This window comes from Saccopteryx bilineata, chromosome 4, assembly GCF_036850765.1.
Source record: "Saccopteryx bilineata isolate mSacBil1 chromosome 4, mSacBil1_pri_phased_curated, whole genome shotgun sequence".
Classification (NCBI taxonomy): domain Eukaryota; kingdom Metazoa; phylum Chordata; class Mammalia; order Chiroptera; family Emballonuridae; genus Saccopteryx; species Saccopteryx bilineata.
Genome location: NC_089493.1, coordinates 278,386,025 through 278,406,201, shown reverse-complemented (window position 1 = coordinate 278,406,201; position 20,177 = coordinate 278,386,025). Strand labels below are relative to the sequence as shown.

The window sequence follows — 20,177 nt, the reverse complement described above, 5'->3', positions numbered from 1 at the left end:
CTTTTGTTTTTCCTCTTTGGACCTCAGGTACAGAACAGCGAGTGTCTGCTCTTTATCCCCCGGCCCCTGGCACACTGAGCTCACTGTCCTCATGGGCACGCTGAGCCTCGAGCCCTGTGTGTTCTTCTCCTCCTCTGGATCTGCTGTTCTCCTGCCGCAGCAGCTGGGCCAGCGTTCGGGCTCGTAGCTGTCACTTTGTGTTCCTTTCTAGAACATGTTGTGTTTTTATATATAACACTGTTATTTTTTTTGTTGGTTGTGGTTTTTTTTTTTTTTGCATTTTTCCGAAGCTGGAAATGGGGAGGCAGTCAGACAAACTCCCGCATGCGCCCGACCGAGATCCACCCGGCATGCCCATCTGGGGCGTCGCTCTGTTGCATTCAGAGCCACTCTAGCGCCTGAGGCAGAGGCCACAGAGCCATCCCCAGCGCCCGGGCCATCTTTGCTCCAATGGAGCCTTGGCTGCGAGAGGGGAAGAAAGAGACAGAGAGGAAGAAGGGGGGAGGGGTAGAGAAGCAGATGGGTGCTTCTCCTGTGTGCCCTGGCCGGGAATCGAACCCAGGACTCCTGCACGCCAGGCTGACACTCTACCACTGAGCCAACCGGCCAGGGCAACACTGTTATATTTTTAATTGACCTGTTTGGCCTTGTGCTGCTATCATAGTTGGTCTTTTAATCGTCTCTCTCAGCCTCCTATTTCAGCTCCATTTGTGTGGCTGTGTATGCCTGTACTTTGCTGCTGTAACTGTTTGCTGTATTTGCAGGTGTGTGCCCACCACGTTTCACTTGTCCTTTTCTACGTGGCTGCTGACCGCTCCCACTCCAAAACAGTGCCACGGTCAGTCTCCTGTGTGTGACCCTCTTGGTCCTGTCTGAGAACTTCTCTGGGATGCTCAGGATAGAATTGCTGGGCCATGTAATCAACTGTGTTTATTTTGACCAAATAGTGCCGATTGCTAAAAAATATGGTAGTTTTAAAGGCAGAAGGAACCTGAATTATGCTTCTGTCTAAAAAGGAGATTTGTAGTGTGTTTGTATTGTTTCCTCTGTGCTGAGAACAACCCCTGTTCTTGCTTTACAAGCATTATCCCACTTGCTCACACAACAGTCCTCTGCCACGGGCATCCTTAACCTCGGCTTTGTCCAAACAAAGAACTGGAGGCCAGAAAGGCAGCATCGCTCAGCTAAGCTGCAGCTGGAGCTGAGCTGGCTTCTAAGTGACTCTTGGGGACACACCACACTGCCTTCCTAAAGAATCCCAATTCCAAGCCTGTGGCTCCGTGAACTTGTAGAAAGCATCCTAAGTCGAGGAGGTTGGGACAAGATGTCTCAGATCTGTGGCTCCATGTGGCCTGCACTCTGTGTTTTATTTGATCCACCTGGTCTTTACATGTTTCACAATTTATCAATATTTTAAAATCCAGAATTTCACATAATTTAGGTGATCTGGCAACAGTGGGCCCACTTTTCCATGAGGTGACATTTCCAGGATTGAAGCAGTGGCTGCCCCTTCCCTGCCCGCCCTGTCCAAACTGTCCCCTCCATTGCCCGTGCCTCCCTGGCCCCTTCCAGCCTGGAGTCTGCAGTTCCTGGAAGAGACATTTTGAACATGAGCAATGTCTTTTTCTCCTGAATTCTTCCCATAATGCATGAACCAGCCTTCCCCTCCTCCCAGCGGTCCAGCCTGCAGTCTCCCTTGGCTACAAAGTCACTAACAGAAAAATAGGCTTTAGCTGCGACCGAGCCTGCTGCTTCCGTGCCATGAAATCATTTGCTGTGTCCTGCCATCAGCCCAGCCCCTGCCGGGCCCCTGGGGGGTGGACGAGACGGTGCAGACCATCTCCCGCCCGTGGGGGCCAGACCACTGTATCCAACCCACTTAATAACCGAGGCTGCCAAGGAGCCTCTGTACGAAATGCACCCGCCCACAGATGGCTTTCTGGTGACATAAAGACAAGAATTCACCCAGCCATAAATACATATTGCTGTGCCAAGAGGAGGTTTTTAGAATTACGGTATTGTGTCCACCCTCTATGACCTGCAGGATGAGCTTGTTTTTATTTCTATTTTTAGCAAAGCTGTAGGTCTGCTGTGGTTGTAACTTTGATGATCCTAAGAGTCAGGACATCATGAGCTGAACTCCAATGGACGTGGTTATGAATCCCGGCTCTGTTCCTCACCAGCGGGTTGCCTTAAAGGAGACACTTAATCTCTTGGAGCCTCAGTTTCTTCACCTACAAAATGGGGATATTAGTATTACTTCATAAAGCTATTGGAGGGGACTGTTAATGTAATGCAGGCAAACATTTCACATAGTGCTTGGCACATAGTAAGTGCAAACTAAAGGATGCTATTATTATTATCATTGCCGTCAGCATTGTGAGAAGAGTGTGGGAGGAGAATGTCAACGCACCTTGAACCCCTGTGGATCCTCTCTTCATTCTTTAACAAGAGACCTGCTTTCTTTCCTGCCTTTGCATGTAAATTTGGGGAGGGAGGCTGTCATTGCAGGTGGGGGTCAGGCTTTGTTTTCTGTTCTGACCTTGGCACAGCTCACTGACACCATTGAGTGCTACTGTACATTTCACACTCTGTCATGTGTTATATTCCACCCTTGAGCTTCTCAGCCCTGGTGTCTGATCTGTCTCTCCCTATTTTAGAATAAGACCTGTAAGCATTGGGGATCACTTGGGACAGTGTGAGCAGGAAGGGGAGGATGTATTGGACCAACAGAAGGAGCAAGTTCACATTTAGTGCAGGCACTAAGTCTTGGGGACTTTTTCATACAGGAAACATGGAGAGGACTTTGGGTCTGTGATGTCGTCTCGGGTCAGCCTCTTTACCTCCCCGTCACAGGCAACACTTCATCCAGAGGCCATCAGATCTAGCTGGGTCATAAATCTTCTTGTGTCTCACATGGGAAGTCCTATTTCAGATACGATGAGGGCGGTAGGTCTTCAGGAGCCCCTTGCCCGCCCTATGGGGGCGTTAGCACGTGCTACTGATGGAGTAGAGGACCTGGGTTATATGCCAGTGCTCTAGTTTATCAGAGCCAGGAGCTTGATCTGGAAAAAACTAGAGGGCAAGTTTTTTTTTCTGCCCACACCTCCAGTTCCTCATCTGGAAGATGGGAATGATAGTAGAACCTTCAGGAATGTCTTTTTGAGGATGAAACCAAATAATGGGCATCAAGGACTTAAAACAGAGTATCCTGTAGTAAACACGCGCCAGCTCTTAGTATTGTTCCTGCTGTTGTTCTTCATGCCTCCATCGTGAGGATGATTTTAGTTCCTTTGTGCTTTCTGTTTCCCATTAGATAGGCAGGGGGCATGGTTTCTTTGCCTTCACTGCACATAATTTGTTCTACACAGAATAGAGCAGCGTTTAGCAATTTCGTGCAAAGACAGCAGGGGGTTTGGGTCAGAAAGTTCAGAATTTGAATTCTAGCCCTTCTTCTTTTATGTGGCCTTGGAAAAGTGAAGGTAGAGTCCCTCTGAGATCTCGGCAGCACCTCCCCCTGCCCTCCGTGCAGCGGGGATAGATTGCCCCGGGGTGCTCAGTGGCTTGTGGGCTCTGTAAGCTCCCAACTCACTGTATGTGCGCCCAGTCCATTGCCTTTGAGAAATATACATCTTCTTTCTTCTTTAAGTAAATATTATTGAGAATACCAGGGGATTAGAAGCAAGGGCCCTGGTGTTAGACAACCTGGGGTTACGCACCATTGCTTTCTACTTGTTGACTTTGGGCATGGTGAATATCGTCTCTGAGCATCAGCTTCCTTACCTGTGAAGGGGGACGATGATGACAGTGGTAATAATGATGATGACAATGACACCCTCATCGCCAGGGCCCACAGGGCTGAGCAGGAGCCTGGTACTTCGCCGCAAGCTCCGCGGCTTTACCCACCATTTTGACTATGATTCGTTCCCTCATTCTTCCCCCTTCACCTTCTACTTTTTTCCCATTCACAAGCCAACAGCAGCAGTTTTTGACTTCACAATAAATAGGAGAGGCGGTAAGGATGGGGACAAAAATACAGGGGAGAAGAATAGCAAGTACCTGAATGTTCTCGAAGGAAATCCTGGGAGGAGAGAGGTGGCTCCTGGGCCCAACTAGTGAAGCAGCACCAGCAGATCAAAGGTTGAATGAGGAAACAGGCTGATGAACTTGTGCTTTCTCAGGGCAAAGGGAGGTCCCCTGCAGAGGTCAGGTTAGGGGAAGACCTACAGAGACTCAGCATTCGTTAGGTCTTTGCCGTATGGATTTTGGGTGCTATCAGCCCATCATGCATTTCTCACTAACAAACTAGCCAAGTTGCATCTCTTTTGATTGACATTGTCGTGCTGTGGAGAAGCCCTATGACTGGCGACAGCAGTGTGACGTGAGTCCTCTGGGAAGTCTCATGAAACGTGGATGAGAGCAGAAAGAGCAGCTTCACTAAATCAGAGCTCCTAAGGTGTCCCCACAGGAAGGCAGCTGGCCTGCCCTCCCCCTTCACAGGTGAGGAAACTGCAGCTCAGAGGGAACCTGGTGTTCCCAAGAACGTGCGCAGTGTGGGGGCAGCGTGAGACCAGGACCCAGGTTCCCCACTTCCCAACTTGCAACCCCTCCCCCTTACCAAACCGGCAGGCCGTAGAGTACTGCACAAGAAAGAGCCAAGCTTCGTTTTTATCCTGTGCATAAAGGGCAGGAGTTGGTCTCCCTGGCTTCACCTCATGACTGGAGATGCCTACACTCCAGTTTTTCATGCCCATTACCTGGTAGGCTTTGCCCCACACCTCCCCATAGTGCTCATGCCAGCTCCGTGCCACGGGGCGGGGGCAACAGGGTGGTTGGGAGGAGCCTCCTCTAAGAAACAACCAGGTCTACGAAACAAGCCCATAAAAAGAAGTTTAGAGGAAAGATAGACCAGAGCTTAATAAAAAGGAAACCCAGACACCAATTCTATTAGAGCAGGAGTGACTCTGAGAATGGATAACACTGGGGAACAAAATTTATGCTGCGTCCACAAAAACACTTGTTCTTACCTAATTCGAGTGTGCTGATCTCAAATCTGACATTAGTTTTTCTCTGTAAGCTAAAGTTTTTTTGCAATTTAAGATTTTAGGTTTACATCTTATTTTAAAATGTTCAACATTTAGTTTAACAATGAAGTAGAATGTCTTCTTGGGGCATCATCTTTGTGAAAATAAATTTATATAATTTATATAATGCAGTAAATACACTAATACACTAAAAGATATGATTGCATCAGAATTTGTCTACAAATTTCGAAATAGAACATATTAAAACACTTATTTTAATCATGAAATTTGCGCAAAACTTATTTAAATTCTACTTAGGCCAAAACTTTGCATCTGTAGCTCTTGTAGCTCTTGTGTTTGTGTACTTGTTGAGGACAATCTCATTTGATGCTCCAGCAGTAGTCTGCTCATCACTAACAGCTCCAAGATTTTCGGGAAACTTATCAAGGTGACTGTTCAGGAAGTGAATCTTAACACTCATGTTACATCCAATGTCGTGCAAAGCCAACAGCATCCTTTGAACCAGAAGTTCATAGTTTTCTGCTTTTTTGTTGCCAAGGAAGTTCTTTGTAACTGCCACAAAAGACTGCCATGCTGCTTTCTTCTCCTTATTTATCTTTCTGGCAAATTCTTCGTCACGTATGAGGGTTCGAATTTGAGGTCCATCAACTACATCTGCTTTTTATCTTCTCGAAAGACAAGACAGGAAAAGCAGAAATAATATGTTGAAAGCATTCACTTTCTCTATTTAAAGCCTGAAAAAACTGCTTCATTAAGCCAAGTTTGATGTGAAGTGGGAGAAAAATGATCCTGTCTCGATTAACTCCAGGTTCATTCACAATATTTTGCATCCCTACTTCCAGAGCTTCACATTTCAGCCACTCCTTCTGTGTTCAGTGTTTATCCCGACCTTGGCTGTCCCACAAACACAGAAAGCAAGGATACTTCGTGAAACATCTCTGTTGTCCTAGCAGGAAATTTGCCATTTTAAGATCCACACAAATGATCCAGTTATGCTCCTCATACTTCTGTAAGTCGAGGACAATTTTTATATCATTATAATCTTCTTGCAGATGAGTTGAATAACCCATTGGAACCACTTCATAAACATTACCGTTGTGTAGGAGAACACATTTCAGACTCTGTTTAGAGATGTCAAGAAATAGCCGCCATTCTGTTGGACTGTAAGTGGTAACACCGAGCTGGCTGAGAGGACTACTGATATCATGACAGTAAACAAAGTGTTTGTCTTCGGAAAAAAAGTCCACAAAAATTTGTTCACGCTTCCTGAAATGGGATACTTTAGCTGACTGGTGAAGTATGTTCTTTTCTTGAAGCCTGGAGGCTAATAACTCAGCTGCTTTCTTTGATAGGCCCAAATCTCTTACTAAGTCATTCAATTCGGGTTGTCTAAACTGCTGAGGGGTTAATGACTGCTTGACATCAGAAGACCCTTCAGATTCTACAACCATTTCCTCATGCATCTTATCAAAATACACTTGATCACTATGTTCACTTTCTTCATCCTTAGAAGAAATAAAACCATTGAAAACTGGAACCGGAGTGTCTCAGAGTGTGGGATAGGTCATATTGCTGAAGGAATATTAGGATATGCGATCATATGCCGTTTTTTCTTGCCAGTGCCCTTTGTATGGATCAAACAGAAATAACAGTCACTGCTGTGGTCCTTAGGTTCACGCCAAACCATGGGAATACCAAAAGGCATTCCTTTGCGTTTTCCTTTTGTCCAGTCACAAAGCATTTCCTCACAATCATGACATACAATATGAGGAGTCCAATTCTTGTCCTGATCGCCAAGGGGAACTTGAAAATAGGCAATATATGCACGTGTCACAAATGATGAAATATTGCGCCTTTGACGTTGAAGTGTGTAACAGCCACATATATAACAGAAGGTGTCAGGACTGTTCTTACATTTACGCCTACTTGAAGAAGCCATGATTCAATCTTAAAATAAGAGGGTGTTTTTATCAGATAATTTTTTACATTTAAAAACAACTACAATTATGTAAAAGTAAAGTTTGTAAAACATTAATTGTCTTGTAGTTATGTTCAATCCAAGAGTCATTGCCCTTTAACTCCAATTTAAAAACCAATGCATGCCATTAACTGTAACAAAAAGAAATTAAAATTGCATAAAAACTAGAGCATGCACCCAAAACGGATTTCAGATTGGGAATCAGTGATGCAGAAATATATAGAAAATGTTCTAAAACCTCATGCAACAGAAAATGAAAAAGAATATTGTTCCCCAGTGTAATGTTTGCATTTGGCAACACTCCCTCACCAGACTGCCCCGTCAGGGCCACAAGAACCTGTCCTTCAGGTAACCCAGGTGGCGCTATAATTAATGGCCATTATCCGAGAGCTTGATAACTGCTACTTTTCCAGGGGACATAGTTTCATTTTAACAGGGACTTTCAGGCTTCATTGCAGGAATTTCAAAGCCCAGCAAAGAGAGGTGAGATAAGCCGGGGTTGGACTTGCATTCTTCTCATTAGCTGTGTGAGCTGAGGCCAGTTCCTTAGCTTCTCGGTGCCTCCTCTCCAACTGTCAGGTGGGAGAGCAGCGTGTGGACCTTAGAGGGGATGACATACACAGAGGGCGTATTCAACAGAGAGTTGTTTAGTCAGTGAACACTTACCAAGCATCTACTGGATGCCAGGTACTGTCACCAGGCACCCGGGGTATACATCGTCATCACTGTATAGAAAAATAGAGGGTAAGCACGACAGGAAGGTCTCTCATTTGAATAGAAGGGATATTATGTTGTACCGGAACAGCAAGACACAGACATATTGCCACACAATTAAGTAGCCAAATTAAGGAGTCTTTATTTTAAAGCCGGTGACCACACGGAGACCTAAGTCATTCAAATCATGCGGCCCTGAACTCAGTTTGGGGCTAGTTTTTGTGGGGGTTTTTTAATCTTATTTTTATTCATTTTAATGCAGTGACATTGATAAATCAGGGTACATATGTTCCGAGAAAACATCTCCAGATTATTTTGACATTTGATTTTGCTGCATACCCCTCACCCAAAGTCAAATTATCTTCTGTCATCTTCTATCTGGTTTTCTTTGTGCCCCTCCCCCCACCCCCTCTCTCTCCTTCCTCGCTCCCTCCCCACCACCCCACCCCACCTCCTGTTACCATCACATTCTTGTTCATGTCTCTGAGTCTCATTTTTATGTCCCATCTATGTATGGGTTCATATAGTTCTTAGTTTTTTCCGATTTACTTATTTCACTCTGTATAATGTTATCAAGATCCATCCATGTTATTGTAAATGATCCGATGTCATCATTTCTTATGGCTGAGTAGTATTCCATAGTATATATGTACCAAAGCGTTTTAATCCACTGGTCCTCTGACGGACACTTGGGCTGTTTCCAGATCTTCGCTATTGTGAACAAGCTGCTATAAACATGGGGGTGCATTTCTCCTTCTGGAACCGTTCTATGGTGTCCTTGGGGTATATTCCTAAAAGTGGGATGGATGGGTCAAAAGGCAGTTCGATTTTCAATTTTTTGAGGAATCTCCATACTGTTTTCCACAGTGGCTGCACCAGTCTGCATTCCCACCAGCAGTGCAGGAGGGTTCCCTTTTCTCCACATCCTCGCCAGCATTATTCTGTGTTGTTTTGTTGATGAGCGCCATTCTGACTGGTGTGAGGTGATATCTCCTTGTGGTTTTAATTTGCATTTCTCTAATGATTAGTGATGTTGAGTATTTTTTCATATGCCTATTGGCCATCTGTATGTCCTCTTTAGAGAAGTGTCTATTCATTTCTTTTGCCCATTTTTTGATTGGATTGTTTTTCTTTCTGGTGTTGAGATTTATAAGTTCTTTATAAATTTTGGTTATTAACCCCTTATCAGACGTACTGTCAAATATGTTCTCCCATTGTGTAGTTTGTCTTTTTATTCTGTTCTTATTGTCTTTGGATGTGCAAAAGCTTTTTAGTTTGATATAGTCCCATTTGTTTATCCTGTCTTTTATTTCACTTCCCCGTGGAGATAAATCAGCAAATATATCACTGCGAGAGATGTCGGAGAGCTTACTGCCTATGTTTTCTTCTAAGATGCTTATGGTTTCAAGCCTTACATTTAAGTCTTTTATCCATTTTGAGTTTATTTTTGTGAATGGTGTAAGTTGGTGATCTAGTTTCATTTTTTTGCAGGTAGCTGTCCAATTTTCCCAACACCATTTGTTGTAGAGGCTGTCTTTACTCCATTGTATTTCCTTACCTCCTTTGTCAAATATCAGTTGTCCATAGAGCTGTGGGTTTATTTCTGGGTTCTCCGTTCTGTTCCATTGATCTATATGCCTGTTCTTATGCCAGTACCAGGCTGTTTTGAGTACAATGGTTTTGTAGTATAGCTTGATATCAGGAAGTGTGATACCTCCCCCTTTATTCTTCTTTTTTAAGATTGCTGAGGCTATTCGTGTTCTCTTTTGGTTCCATATAAATTTTTGGAATATGTGATCTATATCTTTAAAGTATGTCATTGGTATTTTAATTGGTATTGCATTGAATTTATAAATTGCTTTGGGTAATATAGACATTTTAATGGGGCTAGTTTTTAAAGACAGTATTACCCACTGATTGGGGAATGGGGAGGAGGGAAAGCCCAGCAGTAAAACAAAGCAGTGAAACAAGCTCTCTTACAATGCTTAGCTCAAAGATTAACTCAGGGAGAAACATTCTGGGAACATCTGCAACCTTGCAGAACTATCCTAAGGCCACAGCCTGGGAAACCAGCCCCAAGGCCAGGAGTAGGGAGTCTTAGAAAAAAGTGTAAGTTCTGCTAAAAGTCTCTTTGTTTTAGAGAAAGTAAGTTCTGCCAAAAGTTACTCATGCTTAGAGCCTTTCTTTTCTACATTTCATTCTGAGCAGAGATGTGGGGAAAGGGAATGGCTGTGTGTCATACAGCTCTCTGGAGGGACAGATACTTTGTGCGCCTTTGGTAAAAACGCTTCATCGAAAGCTTATAAAAGGGGTGATGTTTTAGAACCTGCTAGAAGGGTCCCTCGTGACCCACTATTCATTATGCTGTTCTGTAATATATCATCTGTATATTGTATTGTTGTGTGTTAGCCTCCCAAAGTCCAGTCTCCTTCTGTCCCCGTTTGCCCCCTTTACCCTCTTCTACCCCACCCACCTTTCCTCTGGTGATCACCACACTGTTGTCTGTGTCTGTGAGGGGGTTTTGTTTGTTTATTTAATCCCTTCACATATTTTTACCCATCTCCCAAGCCCCCTCCTTTCTGACAGCTGTCAGTCTGATCTGAGTCTGTTTTTATTGCATATTTGGTTCATTAGATTACACATATAAGTGGAATCATATTGCACCTGTTTTTCTCTGGCTTATTTCACTCAGCATAATGTACTCCAGGTTCATCCACACCATGGAGAAAAGTTAGATTTCCTTCTTTTTTATGGCCGATGGTATTCCAGTGTGGAAATGTACCACAACTTTTCCACCCACTCATCTACTCTTGGGCACTTGGGCTGTTGTAAATAAAGCTGCAGTGAACATAGCAGTGTATATATTCTTTCCAATTAGTGTTTTGGGTTTCTTCAGGTACATTTCCAGAAGTGGAATCTGTGGGTCATAAAGCAGTTCCATTTTTAATGTTTTGAGTTAACTTCATACTGTTCTTCACAGTGGCTGTGCCAATCTGCACTCCCACCAGCAGTGTAGAAGTGTCCCCTTTCTCCACACCCTCACCAGGACTTGTTGTTTGTTGATTTATTGATGATGGCCATTCTGACAGGTCTGAGGTGATGTATCTCCCTGTAGTTTAAATTTGTATTTATTTGATGATTAGTGACACTGAGCATCTTGTTTTATGTCTGTTGACCATCTGTATGTCCTCTTTGGAGAAGTGTTTATTCAGGTCCCTTGCCCATTTTTAATTAGATTGTTTGATTTTTTTTGTGGTGAGTTTTATAAATTCTTTATAAACTTTGGATATTAACTCACCCCTTATCAGATGTATCACTGGCAAATGTTCTCCCATGCAGAGAGTTGTCTTTTCATTTTGTTGATGGTCTACTTTGTTATGCAAAAACTTTAGTTCAATGTAGTCCCATTTGTTCATTTTTTTTTTCTTTGTTTCCCTGCCCAAGAAAATATATCAGAAAAGATAATTGCTATGAGAAATGTCCGGGATTTTACCGCCTATGTTTTTTGCTAGGATTTTTATGGTTTGAGTCTTACACTTAAGCCTTTATCCATTTTGAACTTATTCTTGTGCATTTCCTGTCCCCGGTGCTGCCTTCCTCTCATCTGCAGGTCTCAGCTTTGAAAGCACCGCCTCCCGGGCCGAGTCTGTCCTCCTTCCTCCTGTCCGTCCTGTCTCTGCCATAGCCCTGATCGCTGTGGATTCCTGTACTTGCTTTTGTCTCTTTTTCCTACCAGCCTCTAAGCTCCTCCAGGGCTGGCCACCCCTCTCTACCAGTGTTGCTTTTCCAGGGCACGCTGTCTCTGATGAGGGCAGGCATGTGGCAGAGTCATCGAGTGAGCCATGAACGCAACTATCTCTAATTGCATGTGGCGTAAATCTGAAACCCTGTGGCTTTTAGCACTGGAGGTCCTTCCTCATTCATTACATAGCCCAATGCAGATTGGGTGGCTCTGGTGACCCTTCTTTCCAGTGGTTCTGCCGTCTCCATGCCTGGCCTCCACACAAGGCTGGAGGAGGGGGAGAGAGAGGGAAAGAGGAGCTTCAGAGCACTTTCCTTGTCATGGCCGGACCTGGGACGTGGCTGCTTCCCTCCCGCTCACTGCGCAGCGGCCAGCCCTGGCTGCTGGCTGCCATCTCACTGCAGGCATGCTGGGAAACCCGTCTTCCTTTATGCCCGGTCTCATCGGAACCGGACAGGGGAGGGACTCTCCCTGCCAGGGGGCCTTAGTGCCTGGCCCCTTGAGCGTCCTAGTTGGTGTTCCGATTCCAACTAGAATTGTCTATCCAGTGGTGTGCTTTTAGGTCAGCTGACTCCGAAGCAGCCATCTCTCAACAGGGCCCGGGCTGCTTGCTGCTCCTGATGGAGTGGACCTTCTCTCTAGTGTAGAAACACCACTGACGGCCTTAGATGAAAACAAGAGGAGCTCTGGAAACGCGGTCACCCCTACCACCCGACAGCTCACACAGAGCGTCGTAGCTCCTGGGGACAGCCCCTGGGAGAGGTGGGCGCGGTTGGGAAGATGCACTTGTCAGGAATGACCCAAAGGAGAAAATGCTGTACGGTGCAGGCAGGGTGGGGGGCTGAGCATTTGTTCTGGAAACCATAGCTTGTCAGCTATCATTTTAAAAATAGCTATTCTTAATTTGATGGTGTCTTTATCTTCTTGAAGCTCAAAATAAAATTAACCTTTTTTGGAGGAAAAAAATACTTCTATTAAAAGAGTCCTGAATGTTCTTCTGTAAAGCGAGGACTAGCTCCCAGTGCTCTCTGTTATTAGTTCTGAACCATATTGACAAAGGGACAACTGTGATTGGCATGCCGCCCATAGTGACACAGGACCATGGGCAGCGGGGGCTCATGAAGCGGCCACCAGAAGGGCTTGGCAGATTCCAGCGCCGGCTTCCGGTCACACCCAATGCCGTGTCTGGGCTGCAGCCCCCAGAGCCCAAACATCTCACGCACCCCAAGGCTCTGTAAGCCCTGGACCCTACTCAGTGGGGCAGGCCCCTACATGATGCAAGTCTCCTCCAGGAGCCCCGCATGGCAGATGGGGTGTTTGAAGGACCAGCTCCCTGTCTTCATTCACTTATTACTGATCTTCTGTTCCTCCCTTCCTGCCCAGAGCGACTTGGGACCAGGGAGCTAATTAATAGACCAGCCTCCTTCTCTCCATCACACTCCATAGTCGGGGACTTTGCCATCTCTTGTCTGGACTCGGCAGTGCCTCCTAACTGTTCTCACTGGTGGTCTCCCTTGCTTCCCCCACATTTATTCATCCTTGCAACAAATATTTATGGAGCCTCTTGTGAACTCTGGACACTGTGTCAGGCTCTGGTCCTATAGGGATGAAAAATACAGGTAAGGTCTGGGCCTTCCTGGGACTCACAGTTGAGTAGAGGAGGCCCACAATGAACCAATGAGAATACAGGTAAGGTCCGGGCCTTCCTGGGACTCACAGTTGAGTAGAGGAGGCCCACAATGAACCAATGAGAATACAGGTAAGGTCCGGGCCTTCCTGGGACTCACAGTTGAGTAGAGGAGGCCCACAATGAACCAATGAGATCATTCTAGGGAGCTGTAGGGGCTGTGAAGGAATGAGGATGGGGGACTGGGGAGCCCCAACCTTAGCTGGCATATCCAGGAGGCCTCAAGGAGGTGGGAGCCCAAGAGCAGAAGCCTGAAGAACATGGCATTCCCGGCCGAGGGAACAGCCTGCGAAAGACCTGGACGCAGGAGGAGACAGAGTGCAGGACACAGGAAGGAAGTCCGAGGGCTGTTGTGTTGATGGTGTTGGGTGGGTGTTGATGTTGGGTACCGGGTGACATGAAGTGAGGTTGGTGGGCATGCTAGGGCCACCCTGTGAAGGTTCCTGTGAGCCATGTAAGTGGCTTAGATGTAAGTGTTGGGAGGTAGACAGAGTTCATGGGGAGCCAAGGAAGAATTCCAAACAGGAGAGTGTTGTGATAGATTTTGGAAAGGCCACTCTGCTTAGTGCCGTCAACTGCCTGTTTCCCCAACAGCAGTATTCCTAAGTGCTTATGAGGGCATGCGCCTCCTGTATCCCACCTCCCTAAGGCTTCTTTCCTCATCTCAAGGCTGTGTGCGATTGGACACTTGCCACTATAGTCTTACCTCCCTGGACCCACTAAGCCCAGCCACGGGGGCCTTCTTTCTGTCCTTCCAGCAAGCCAAGCTCCTTCGCTGCTTGTGATTTTTTTATTTACTTATTAATATTATTTTTTTGTGACAGAGACAGAGAGAGTGACAGACAGGGACAGAAAGACAGGAAGGGAGAGAGATAAGAAGCATCAATTCTTCGTTGCAGCACCTTAGTTCATTGATTGCTTTCTCATATGTGCCTTGACTGGGGGGCTCCAGCAGAGAGAGTGACCCCTTGCTCAAGCCAGCGACCTTGGGCTCAAGCCAGCGACCCCGTGCTCAAGCCAGATGAGGCCGTGCTCAAGCCAGTGACCTCAGGGCTTCAAACCTAGGGCCTCTGCATCCAAGTCTGACCCTCTGTCCACTGTGCCACCACCTGGTCAGATGCCAGTGGCTTTTGCATTTGCCGTTCCCTCCACCTGCCATGCCCTTCCCCCACTGAGGGCACCACCTAGACCACCTGACAATGTCTTTCCTCTGAGAGAAGCTGAAGCAGCATCTTCAAGGACTCACTTCCTCTGAGTGAACCCTCTCTGCATTCCTCATGTAAACTTCCTGTGAGCCTCCCTGAGCACCTGTAGATTACAGCAGCCCGCGCGTGCCCCCTGCCTGAGCACCAGCCCCCTCCCTGCCTGTCTGCAGCCTGCACACATAGCACCTCCTTGAATTAGAGCATCCCTGCACTATCAGCGCCTGTTGCAGAACTGGGCAGGCGACGCTTAGGCTACCAGGTGCTCAGTCTAGGTTTATCACGCACGAGGGGGGCGCCATCCTAATCCCTGTTTTACAGATGAGAAGCCCGAGGCGCAAGTGGTTTACTACCTGACGTACTACCTGCTGATAAATGGCAGTGCACGTGCTCTGGCTGCCTGAGAGACTGTCGTCGCATCTTGTGATGTGATCATCGCACAGGGGGGTGGTCTCTTCCGTGGCTCTGCAGGACTTCGGGCAATCCTGCTATCTGTGCAACTGGTATAAATGAGGCGTCTCAAAGTCCAGCCACGGGAGGCAGGCAGAGGATGGGACGGGGGCGCAGGCGGGAGTGAATGTGGCCCTGTGCTTCCAGCTCGGGAGCGTGGGTCTGCTCATTTTTCAAGAGAGGCCAGGAGTCCGAATCTATGCAGAAATATCCAGGTTAACACGTTGTTAGGCCGCACACGCCATCAGCAGCTTGTGGTGAAAAGGCAGGAGGACCACCTTCACCAAAGGTCAGCACCGACTGATCCACAGGGGACTCTGTTCTGAGCGGGCTGCAGTCACTCTGCTGAAGAGCCGTCAGCTCTGTGCTGGGAGGACCACGGCTCCTTTTCGGGATTTTATATCGGATTGCAGACTTGAAATCTGTACAGCCACGTCATACCAAAAGATTAAAAATAAATTTTGAAAAAATTCCAGAAACAGCAGGCACATTTGAACACTCAAATGTGTGAATCCGTATTAGGTATGCACTAACACCGAAAGAACGCCATTTCTTTTGTCAGAGGTGATCATGGTTAAACAGGAACATGTTCTTAATGCAGAAACGCACCGCAGCCTGCAGGTGTGAACTGTCACGCTGAACCAAATTTAAAACGCCTTAGCAGAAAGGTGCAGCACCTCGGCGGAAAGGTAAAGATGGTGAAATACCCGTGGAAAAGGCTGAAGACTTTCAGATAAGATTAGATAAAAAGGTTATGGGGATTTAGCTGCTCTACTTTTTGCCATATTTTGAAATTTTTATAATAAAAAAAATGTAAGAAGTGAAATGACAGTCCCAGGAAAGAATACAAGCGTCCATGAGCGGTTCCGAGATGGTCTCTGCCCCTTAGCGCTCTGCCACATCACGGGTGTGCTCGAGGTGCCGGCACCTCCGTGGTCACGGACACAGCATCCCCGGGCAGGGGTCGCAGTCAGCACTGCAGTGACAGGGCCTTCTGGTCACGTAGTAAATGTCTTCCGCTAAAGCCAACCCATAAGCCTGCCATTTAGGAGATCTGTAGATTTTTCTCTGGTAAATTCAAGAATGTTCTGGATTGAGGCGGCTCTCATTGCTTGAAGGTTAAAGACCTGGGACCCTGGGTTCTGAGCTCTCAGGCAGGTTCCTGACCCTGCCCAAGCCTGTGTCCAGCCTCAGACGTACAGTAAGAATGGGAGGCAGGGGGATCTCTGAGCGCAGAGCAAGAAGAAGGATGCCGTGGGGAGCACTGTTCTTCTGCGTGGCTCAGGCCAGAATGCCTGCATATCAAGTTCACGTTGCTGCTGTGCTGGATTTTCTCAGGGGCGCCCAGGGGTTCCCAGGGGCCTGCCAGCCTAAGGAATCAGTACAGGGGAAGGACTGGGGATTCTTCCAGGTGGTAACCTTTCTGCCAAGGCCCTGTTGCCCCGGGACCTCGGGGAGAAGAGGCGCTGACCAAGCGGAAATGGGCAGATTCAACTTCTGGGTGGGTCCTCTGACCTTCCATCTGGGCATCCTCACCCTCCGAGGACCCTGTCATCCAGCCCCACAGGTCGCGTGGGGAGCCATCACCAGTCTCTCCCTGTCGCGTTGGAGTGCTCTGAGCAGCCCCTCCAAGCAGAGGAGCGTCCGCGCGTTCTTCCCGGGCTGTTAAGCTCCGTTCTATCTTCCTGCAGCAGGGCCTCGCGAGCCGTCCTCAGGGCTGCTTGTGCAGATGAAAAACTAGGCTTAATCAGCTTGGGTCGGCACTAACTGGGCATATTAACCACCTTCCCAAGGAGGAGTGTCTAAAACGTGGAGACCATGGAACCCTGGCATTCAGGCCAGGAGCAGAGCACGGGTGGCTCTCTGGCCGGTGCCTCCACTCTGCCCACTCAGCACGCCTGGGCCTCCCGCCAGGCTGCGGGGACGCTAGCGCACCGCTCAGCTGCCCAGGACTGCGCTGGTGATGGAGTGCAGTGGCCACCAGCAGTGTTCCACTGCTGCCACCCCCCCTGGAGGGATGTCCCCGCTGCTGAGTCATCAGGGAGTGGCTGTGGGCTAGAGGACCGGCTGTGACTCCTAGTGCCCGGGCACCTGCTCCGTGTTTCTCCCTCCTGCCTGGTGCTCAGAGGGCTGCAGGTGACACACAGGCCACCCATGGAGATTTTAACTTCAGATAAACAATGAATAATTTCTTAGTTTCACTATGTCCCAACTGTCCCCCGGAAAGGTTTTATTGTGTGGTGCACACTTGAATGCTGGAAAATTATGGAATTATGAATTATTGAATATTGAGTTATGAAAACTGAAAAATGACTCATTGCTTATTGAAATTCAAATTTCACTGGGCATCCTGTATTTTTATCTGCTAAATTCGGCTGTCTTTACTTTCCCTGTCACGCTTGGGTCCTTGGCAGGGCCTTGTGGGGACTCAGTCAGGGATCAGGGTACACAGTGGGCAGGTTCTCAGTGACTGCAGGTGTGAGGCCTCATTCAGCGGACTGTGGCTGAGGCCCGCCCGGGCTGGCTCTGTGCTGACCCCGGGGTGTAAGGGGAGAGGAGTGCCCCACTCCACCCGTCGGACCCCGGGGGTGAGCTCCCAGCTCCTCTCTAGACCATGGTTTCCTTCTTTGTCACGTGAGATTAGCCACTGTACGGTGAGATTAGCCAGCCTGTGCATCTTCTGTTCTTGTGAGGATGAAGGACCCTGTCCCTCCTGCCGCCCTCTCTGCTGTTTCCTCTCAGCCCTCCTGGCCGTCGGCCCAGCGAGAGCATCACCTCCTCGGAGAAGCCTCTCCTGCTCCCTTGCTGGCCAAGGCCTCCCTTACAAACCAGGGCCCCTGTGGCAGATGGGAATGAACAGGACGGGCTGTGGAATCTGGGGGGCCCAGGACAGCATGACGTGTGGGGTGCTTGTTCCAAAATTATTAAGAATTCCAAGACAGTGACAGCAGATCGCCACACAGATCCAAGCTCCAACCCTACATGGCTACACAGGGCACGTAGCTGGGAAGCTGGCCCTGCCTCGAGGGCCAGGGAGCTGCAGGGCTGGTGGGGGTGTGAGCAGGAGGGGCCGGAGCATGGGCCCCTGAGCTGGAGGGGTGGGGACTGCCCCGGACCTGTGCCTGCCCAGTGGGACCTGTGGGCAGACTGTGCTGCCTGTCTCCTAGTGTTTCAGGAGAAGGTGGCATTTGTTTGTTTACTAATAAGATCTTTCTTAAATAGTGGCAACTTATTTCTATTTCGGAGAATTCTGTGGAGGCAAAATTAACGCCCTCTCTACAAGGTGGCATTTAGTGTGATTAAGAATTATACACTGACCTTGTGGTCACTGATTTATCTGTGTCTTCCTCAGAGGCCTGTGACCCCCACCAGGGCCACAGCAATGACTGTGTTTATTAGTCCTGAGCCTCACAAATGGCACATGGCGGGTACTCAGTAAACAACAGCCACCATTGCCAAGCCTTCATTCATTTATGGGCACACACTGTGGGCAGTTTGATGGTCCTGCTCTCCCCCACTTAATATCATGAGCATCTTCCCTGTTATTAAACGTGACCACACGTGTGGAGCTGAGACACCCTCTGCATGGCAGTCACTCAGTAACTGCGCTGTCTGGGTGGTGATGCTGGGTCATGTGCGTTCTGTGGGGAAGTTTTTCGATGGGTGAGAAGCATTCTCTGAGCACAGCTGTCTGTCCTTTCAGGATGCCAAGTTCGTAGAGGAACGAAGGAAGCAGCTCCAGACCTACCTGCGTCATGTCATGAACAAAGTCATCCAGATGGTCCCCGAGTTTGCCACCAGCCCCAAGAAGGAGACCCTCATCCAGCTGATGCCCTTCTTTGTGTAAGTACCACTCGGGCGTGCTCTGCCCGCACGCCTTCTCGCCTTCTGTCTCTCTTCCATGCTGGACAGCCATGCGCATCTGTGTCCGAGACACCCAGGGACCCAGCCTCCCGGGGAAGCACTGACAGACTTGGGCACAGTGCTTTGGAGGTCATGACAGAGTGAGTCTGCAAATGAACGCTGTTGGTTTGAGGTTTGCAAGGAAATGCAGGGCTGGGAGGTTTGGTACTTGCATGCATTGTGGTCACAGAAAGGCTCATGTTCCCTGCAGCTCACAGGTATTCCCGAGCTAAAATGCTCTCGCAGTGTCAAAAAAGTCCCAGACTCCCACTCCGTCCACTTAAATGATTTTCATATTAATATTACTTACGTATGAACAAACTTAAAACTAGATATACATTCCTTGCTCTTACACCTCCTTATAAAGTAAAACAATGTAAAGTTTACACGTTAAGCATGCACAGTCGTTACGATTCGAAGTTGTCAGTGCAGCTGCTGCGGCGTTTGCCGAGCCCGAGTCTCCGCCCGCAGCGGTGCGCGGGGTCTTCGGTCTGTCGTGTGCCACGCCGGTGCCTGCCTGCTGACTGTGCCTCCCGTGCTTCTCGGGTCACTCTGCCGGGAGACATCTGTTTGTGTGGCACCTTGAAGCAGGTGGCCGTCACGTGGTGTCACCACCTTTTCACCAGTGAGTCCATTTTTGTCCTAAGAAGTCTCTTACTGGCCTGAGACATGTACGTCCCTGGAATTTAGAGAACTGGAATGATGAAGCAGTTCTTGGTTCTTACAGAGTCTAGATGTTATAAAATGTAACTTCATTATTTCTAAAATATTGTCATCATCACGAAAACACAGGATAGAAACACACAGTAACCCTGTGGTGCCCCCAAAATGGGACGGGGACTCATTATCTGAGAAACGGTGGTCTGAGTCTGTGTGATTTGCTGGGATAAGAGTTTCTTTTCAATGGTGTTCTGGGGGAGTGGGGGGTATCTGAGCGATTCTGACAGTGATACTGTAACTTAAACACAGGCTGCTCTGATGTGGGGGTGCTCCTTCAGCGTCACGCTTCCCAACATCTCCAAGCTGAACTTCCCAGTCAAACACGGGCCGCGCTGCCCCGCTTCCCTGCTCAGGGCCTTTGAAATCGTAGTCAAGCTGGTTGCTCAGGTTTTTCTAATTGTTTTGCGGCTTTCGTGAGAAGATATAATTGTATTGTGCTGCCTGTGATAAAGACACCCTTTTCTTAATAGAATACACTGTGTGGAACACTTTTTATTTTTATCAGTTGTTTGTGATACCAGGACCTTGATCTCGCTGTTTCGGAGCGCCACACCAGTTCACGAGAGGAGTGGCTGTTCTTCCCCCAGCCCATGATTGGTATTGGAAATTAAACTCTCACTGGGCCCTGTGCGTTTGGCTGAATTCCCTGATGAAAATTGAGTTAAAGAGAGTTGGTCCTAAGGCTTTGATGCTAAGAAAGGCTGCCTGCCACCAGTCTGAGAAGGAGAAAACCTAC

At 47.9% G+C, this 20,177-nt stretch overlaps 1 protein-coding gene across 1 annotated transcript in view; it reads left to right on the top strand.

The window, feature by feature from the left end:
- Positions 1 to 20,177, top strand: part of SNX29 (sorting nexin 29) — a 568,687-nt gene that overhangs the window by 503,817 nt on the left and 44,693 nt on the right. Inside the window, exon 20 of the mRNA XM_066274829.1 lies at positions 18,522 to 18,661. Coding sequence (XP_066130926.1) covers positions 18,522 to 18,661 — 140 coding nt within the window. The remainder of the gene's footprint in view (positions 1 to 18,521; positions 18,662 to 20,177) is intronic.